Source organism: Charadrius vociferus, unplaced genomic scaffold, assembly GCF_000708025.1.
Source record: "Charadrius vociferus isolate BGI_N301 unplaced genomic scaffold, ASM70802v2 scaffold150, whole genome shotgun sequence".
In the NCBI taxonomy this organism is placed as follows: domain Eukaryota; kingdom Metazoa; phylum Chordata; class Aves; order Charadriiformes; family Charadriidae; genus Charadrius; species Charadrius vociferus.
Window position 1 is genome coordinate 283,380 of NW_009646420.1, and position 7,767 is coordinate 291,146.

The following is a 7,767-nucleotide window of genomic DNA, read 5'->3' on the forward strand; positions in this document are numbered from 1 at the left end:
CCACTCTGGAGACATTCAAAACCTGCCTGGATGCTGTCCTGTGTAACTTGCTGTAGGTGATCCTGCTCTGGCAGGGGGGTTGGACTAGGTGATCTCCAGAGGTCACTTCCAACCTTGTCCATTCTGTGATTCTGTGAAACTTAGTGGTTAAGCTATACAGATCTCCTATTCAATGTTCCAGGGCAGCAGGTAGCTCAATCATAACTGCAAGTATTTTGGAAGTACTCATTTTATAATCTTTTCTTATTTAGCTGTGCAAAAATATTTTAGAGTATCATTAGCCATGAATTTGGAAGTTATTTTCATCTGGGTTTGAATTCTTATTGGCAGAACAGTTGGGAACTAGAAGCATTTTCTGTGCTGTTCCTCAACATTTCTATAAAGAATATTAAACAAGTTTCCCAGTGCAGATATTAAGATCTCAATTTTTACCAGTACTGTCCGCAACCCTGAACTCCACTGACATTATTTCAAAATCAGGATCTTACAGACTACAGTGAAAACTTCATTTACAGGTATTTTTAAGCAACTGTAAAACTCTTTTATAAATAAACAGTAAAAGAACAAAGTGGAACACTGATTAACTCCTGCATGCATATGACAACACATGACAAGACTTGCTAGAGAAGCCTATCCATGTTACTTTTTCTAAAAGCTTGCTGTATACTGTGAAAACGTAATTAAGAATACTCTGCCAATGAAGGAAGAACTCAGTCATTTTCAACCATGAAAGATAAGCACACTTGCCCCTCAACTGCAATCACCATTAGAATGACAAACATGCTAACATTTAAAGAAACTTTGATTGTCCCAGACCATCTTTCAAACTACCCCATTAGAATAAAGAAAAAGTTAGTAAAGAGGCTTAATTTATTAAAGCATAAAGTTTGGGGTTTTTCTGGTTTTGGGTGTGTTTTTTGTTGTTTTTGATTTTTTTAATCTGTGCTCAGTTTTTGACATGTCAGAACTTTAAAAAAATGCAAACTCCACACAACCACAACAACTATATTTGTTCACTTAATTCACTCTAAGCTCTCAACTGATCGACAGGTTAAAAAATGCCTTTTTCTAGCACGTAACCTTATGTTGTAGATGAATGTCATAATCCACAAGGAAATCACTCAGCTGCTATAAGCACCCATTCCTTCACACAGAAATATATCAGAAGATCTATAGCAAGTTTTTTAATTACTCACCTTCTTCAATGTTTATATTTACTTATGAGAAGACTGCCTCAAGAGCTACAGTAGACAGTCTACTACTATTGAAAACAGGCAAATGTTTGACCTCTGCTCCTCATTTATTTTCCTACAAAAATATTTTGTGACCTGATCTAAATTAGTGTCACCAGCTATACTCCATCCATTTCCCATTCTGGCTTAGAAATTACTGATTTAAAAGGAATGACCTTGTCACCATTTCAGAACTTGGCTTCGCCTGTGTAGAACTAGAGATGAAAACAGTGTAGGCAGAAGCTAAAGACAAGGACCTTCTGGAGGATACCTTTTTCCCCCTACCAGATTAATCAAGTCACTGCATAAATGTCTGAAGTTGACTAGTTTAACTTAAATATTAAGAATAATATTGGTAAAAAAACTTTAAAACCCTGTGATTCCCTTATGCTTCTTTAGTAAAGCAAAAAGGGAATACCTTCACTACTGAAACGAAATAGTTTGAGGTCTAGTCTAGTGCACAGAGACAACAGTGCCTGTGTATTTAAACACTAGCTCTGCAATCTGCAGGAGTTTCCATCTACAGACAATACAATATTCTCAGCTTCTACGTGAACAAAGAACTGCAAAACTACTCTACCACAAATACACACATTTATGAACAATCATCATTTAAAAGAACCACATAGTTCGAAAAAAAACTTACAGAAGAGCAGCAGTTTTCTGAATCCATTAGTGGAATAAGAGAGGATAAAAAGATCAGCCATAGCATGAGAGTAACATCCATGCCTACCACATGGAATATTCCAACTTCATTCCAGCTTTTGTAACAGATAACCATTTTAGAACTACCTTAACTGGAGACTTTTTTCCATGTTAGTTATATCATCTAAATACACAAAGCACACATTGTAATGTGCTACATTCAGTTGTACAGGCACCACGGAACAAAAACAAAGTGTCATGAAAGATTATTAGCAAAGTTACAGCTGAGACTGGGAGCAGTTCCATATGGATGAAGTCATCAGTTATGATTATGTACACTCGTGAACCAAGTTTAAGTCTTTGCAGTTTTTTCTTTAAAGACAAGAATATACACATTCAAAAGCAAATCTCTGTCAGACAGAAGAGTTCAGCTTTACACGCCTGTTTGGCAATCACACATTTTGAGTGTCAGTAACAAATGCATACATCTTTGTTTAAAACTGACCATATAAAAGCACGGGAAGTGGCAGAGCAAAAAACCTAAAATAATTTAAAACGAAAGAAAAAAAGGGGGGGCGGGGGGAGGAACAAACTCACAAACTCAGAGTCTTCTCTGCCAGCAGGGGTCTCATGGCTTTTCAGAAGACTCAGAGCAACTACAGAAGTACACCAAATCATCTTACTAGTACGTCAGTACCAAGAGTAACCAGTAGTCAAAAATTCTGCATACTAAACAGATTATGCACAAGGTAATCCTTGATTTATGGACTTAATATTTCAAGGAAAATGGTGAATGGAGTGAGAGAAAGTACTATGAAGACCCGTACTTCAAAAATAGGAGATTATGACTAGTGATTATGTAGGTAGACAGAAAAAAAATAATCTTTAAAAAAAATCTTAATTTTTTCTAAATGTGTTTAAGAATATATGCTTTTTGCTATTATGTTAATAATTATCAACACTTCTCATCATTCACACCTCTTATCTCTATACTAAGCATAGCATATTCTGCAGTAGGTGAGCTCAATAGTTTTGTAGATACAACTTAAAAGGCAAATTGAGCAACAATCAAAAAAGCTAACCTACTTATACCTCAAAACCATAGAAAATATTAAATAACCGTTCTGCATTCTCATACATTACTGCATAATCATTGCATTTCTGAGTTGCAGACAACTGTTTTCTTTCCTGCTCTGTAAAATAAAATACACCTTTCTTATTCCTTGAATGATTTTTCCTAAAACTCAATTTATCCATATTTATTACTGGCATAATTTCATAGACCATAACAAAAAGCAGAGATAAGCACACACAGAATAAGCATTTCCAGAGCATTTTTATGCATATTTTTGTTTCAGCAGATTTCTTGTTTACCTAAGCTGATTTTCAGCAGAAAAATTAGGATATTTTTTTTTTCAGCTTGTTAGTTTTGTTGATGGGAGCTCTGAAAACACAGTAGTATTATACAAAAGCTCCCAGTTTCTCAATTTTCTAGTCTATAGATGATTTCAGTACATTTCTTTGCTTAACTACCCATTACTGTCCCCTGTTAGCATCCAGTATCTCTGGAACTCAAGCTCTGACTACAACAATTCAAATTCTTGGAAGTACGTCTCTGACCGCAATCAGTATTCACCTAGAAATAATCAAGTCTACTGATAGTTGTCATTTTTTATATCTACACTAAGCATAACAACTGTGGCATTTGATAGCTCAAAAGAAACCTTCCATTAATTTCTGGAAGAAAGGATTTTATGCTCATGGATACTTATGAAATACAACTAAGCTTTCCCTGTGTCTGTATTTAGTTTAACTTACTTAACTTAAGCCTACTGCTCAATACCCTTAATTCCTAAAGTATAAGCACAAGTTTTACAAAGTCACATGTACCATTAAAGCAACACAAAAAGATCACCTGAAAAGCCATAAAGGTAAAAAGATCACAAAAATTAGCAAGGTATCAAGATTTGAATAGGATCTTCATCTCAGTGTCTTAATCACTATATCCACATTTCAGCCACATATGCCTATTCTTAAGCATCATGGAGAAGAGTTAGATATTAACGTTTCACTCATTGAGGTCACTTTGCACAAGCAGATAAACTGATTCTGCTTCTCAGAAGAAGCAAAAGAAGATAAAGTTATTTAAAAGAAAACAAAAAGGACAATTGAGTAAGAAGGGTTACAATACCTTTAGCTTTGATCCATGAGGCACAGGAGGACAACCATCTTGTCCTGGTGGCATGAACAACTCCCACTTCCCATACTCCATCTTCTTATATGGATGAGAAAATGGATTCCAGTCATCTGCAATGTAAGAAATAATACTAAGTGTATTTATCTTAAAATGTGCCCAATTACAATTCAAAGGTATAACAGCATGTTCCATCTTTTTCAGAATAAATTTCAGTGACAGCAGGCATACTTTTATATCCGATACTACCATACATGTTCAAAAGAGGCTCAATAAAACGTGTAAGATTTTCACTAGGAAGCCATACTCAAATTCTAGTTAGACAATGATTAAATTGTTTCTACTTTACCTTCATTGATCTAAGTCAAAACCTGCTCTCCAATAAAACACTACTGATTTTAATACCACAAAATCATAGTGGTATGAAAATACGGTATGGCTGAAAAATAATGCTTAATGCAGATTTAAAACCAAAAACCTTACATCCTAAACAAGCCAGTAGAAATATTTGTTACAACACTAAGGGAAATGCTAATTAGCAGCTGCTGATTACAGAGAGGGGAAGTGGACAAAACGTAACCAAAAACAACCTCCATAAATTGAATACTCAAACCAGGTTTGGACACACACACTGCTTGCTGCTTCTATTTTGACAAGCTGATATCCTATTAGTAACACTAAGTGTATAAAATAGGAAAAATAAAGGGGAAACTGCAGACAAACTTGGTAGCAATGGCTAGGAAACCACACAATACTCAACAATGACACCACAGCCAGGAAATTTGGCCCGAAATGCTACAGTTTTATTTAAGTCTTGAAGAAGAATGCTTTTTCATTAAAAGAGTTTACTGAACCATACTTAGATTCCATAATTCAAGGTTCTTCATCCTCTTTGGGTTCACTGAGCACTGTAGACATGCAAGGTTGGTCATTATAACATACCCAACTGAACAGACATCTACCAAGGTCTTGTGTGTTTGTATGTATGTTCAAGGTCAACTCATACGAATGAGACTGAATATAAAGCTTCTGAACTGACAGACCTTGGCAATGTAATCATTTCTAGGCTAGAAGGAAGCAGCAAGTCAAGTTTGATGAATGAGACTTCTGAACTGACAGACCTTGGCAATGTAATCATTTCTAGGCTAGAAGGAAGCAGCAAGTCAAGTTTGAAAATTACTTTTTTTTTTTTGTCTTGAAACATATCTACCTCACATAGTTCAAGGCAACTGAGACTCCTAAGCTAAAAAGAAAGCAGTTAACACAGCAAATGGAATTGCAAGACATTAAAACAACATATGCTTATCTTCCTTCATGCTAATCTATTTGCAAGCCATGTCCTGACATTAAAAAAAAATGAATCTTAATGAAAGAAGAGTAAGCAGCCTTCAGTAATGTCCTATTTACTGGAGATACGGTGCATGATCTTAAGCAGGTACTCTATAATAGCTAACAAACTGTTCATACCCTAAACTGTATTTCCACAACTAGTTCAAACTAGTATAAACCCTTTTTGCTACTGAACATGATAGTGTTAAAAGCATTTCAATAAAAAACTGGAAACGCCACTGGAGCAGGATCACCACTTTTGGCACCATGGAAATCTCAACAGGGGAGAGAGAGAAATGGAGAAGTTACATTCACCAACATATGTATTTTCCTAAACATCAGTAATCATAAATATTATCTGCTGTGCAACACAAAGATAATCTTCTCTAACAATACATGGATGTCTTGAGTTTCAGACAAAGACTGGGCTGCTTTCAGAGTTGCTAGTTGCTATTTAAACCTAAGAACTGCCAATCTCTGAGGAACAACACTGAAAGGCACAAATCAGAGTAGACAATAAGACAAAAATAACTATGAAATACAAATATTCTAATACCTATTCATTTCACAAAAGAGAGTAGTGTCAAAACCAATGAAGAGATTATTATAATAAAACATGTCCCATGTTCAAAAACAGAAATACAATTAACTCAGTACTCTATTTAGATGTTAGTTTTTATCATGATTAAGGTATTTGGATAGTGCAGACAAAATACACACATTAGTAGAAGGAAAGTATTTATTCTGCTTGATTAATAGCAGAAGAGCTTGTATATCAGTAAGATTTAGATGGGTCTTCCCCTTTGGTTTTACTCTGAAGTTTCAATCAAAAAATAATGAAACAAACACTAACATCTACTAAGGCTACTAAGACCAACATGGAACAAACAATACTTTAGCAATAAAGCAATCCTCCTTAAAAGCATGCCAAGACTGCAAACACATATACAGTATACTACATAAACACTGTATATTATTTATTTTATTTTGGGGAATGGTAAAAAGATGTAGAATATATCACTGGGATTTGGGGGCTTGAAAACAGTTAAAATAAATATTTTCTTTTAAAATGCAAACACCTAAATGGCCCAAAATAAACAATTCGGGAAAAAATGGGAAAACAGAGGACAAATGAAAAAAGTAACAAACATCTTAAGAAGTTGCAAGACGACTACTTTAAGGTACCTGTTAGGATTTACAATAGTCAAGACCTTATGTGAATTACTACCAATTCTTTCACCTGTCTTGCCCTCCACAGAAATCTGATGCTGTTCACTGCTTTTTGTGAAACTCTTTCCAACTGAGCTGTATCTCCTGATTACAGTGCATGAACCAAACATACCAGGCAGTAAGTTAAACTAACAAAATATTCACCAGGTTCAGTTACACTGAAACAAACATACCAGGAGGTGATGATACCTGGTGAATACCAGGATATTGTAAGTAGCAATAAATTGCCAGTAGTCACCAAATTCCTCAGCAATACAGCATGCAAATAAAATATTCAGTGTGTTATTACTGAGAGTTTTTAAGGTAGCTATAATGTTGATACTGCCTCTAGAATCAGAAATTCAGCAGACTAATTATTTATGAACAAAATAAGTTACAGCAAGTTTTAGGCCCAGTCTCTATTAAACTTACTTGGGGAAACTGCCCAAAGTTGAGTTCATTATGTACACCAAGAACACTGAATTCTTACATTATTTAAAAAAAATCTCATGACCTGTTATAACCACCTCTTTGCCCTCCTTTAAAGAGAAGGTGGTTGCATCTCTAACCATTTAAACATCTCTGCTCTCCACAGGCAGCTTTAACAATTCTGCCCAAGTTGCTTACACCTTCCCCTCTACCTGCTAGCAATACCGGATACTCCTGTTGATCCTTCCTCTCCTCATAGTCCTTCAATACTGGGCGCCCAAGGTTCACAATTTAAGAATAAATGTAAAGCAATACCCATCTGTCCCAGATGGTCCTACTTAAAACCATTGTTTACTATTTACCCCCGTAGAGGAACTCATTTAATAAGGTTATAACAGAAAATATTGCATTGTATTACAGCAAGAGGCCTTAATACTCCCTGAACATTGAAGGCTTCCTTCGAAAACAAAGTGGCTCAGGCTTCTCTCAGTTTTACTGCTTACTGTTCAGACTTCTAAGCAAAATGTAACCAAAAATGCTGGGGTGGGGGCACACGACATGACACGGGACACACCTAGCACAAAAAACTGAATAGCAAAGTATTCAGAAGTTGAAAAATAGAATCATAGAACCACAGAATGGTTTAGGTTGGAAAGGACCTTGAAGATCATCGAGTGCCAACCCCGCTGCCATGGGCAGGGACACCTCCCACTAGACCAGGTTGCCCAA

The 7,767-nt window shown here is 35.6% G+C and overlaps 1 protein-coding gene across 1 annotated transcript in view; it reads right to left on the bottom strand.

Moving 5' to 3' along the window:
• GBE1 (glucan (1,4-alpha-), branching enzyme 1) overlaps window positions 1-7,767 on the bottom strand; it is a 135,098-nt gene that overhangs the window by 113,959 nt on the left and 13,372 nt on the right. Inside the window, exon 4 of the mRNA XM_009880899.1 lies at window positions 4,069-4,184. Within this exon, the coding sequence (XP_009879201.1) occupies window positions 4,069-4,184 (116 nt within the window). The remainder of the gene's footprint in view (window positions 1-4,068; window positions 4,185-7,767) is intronic.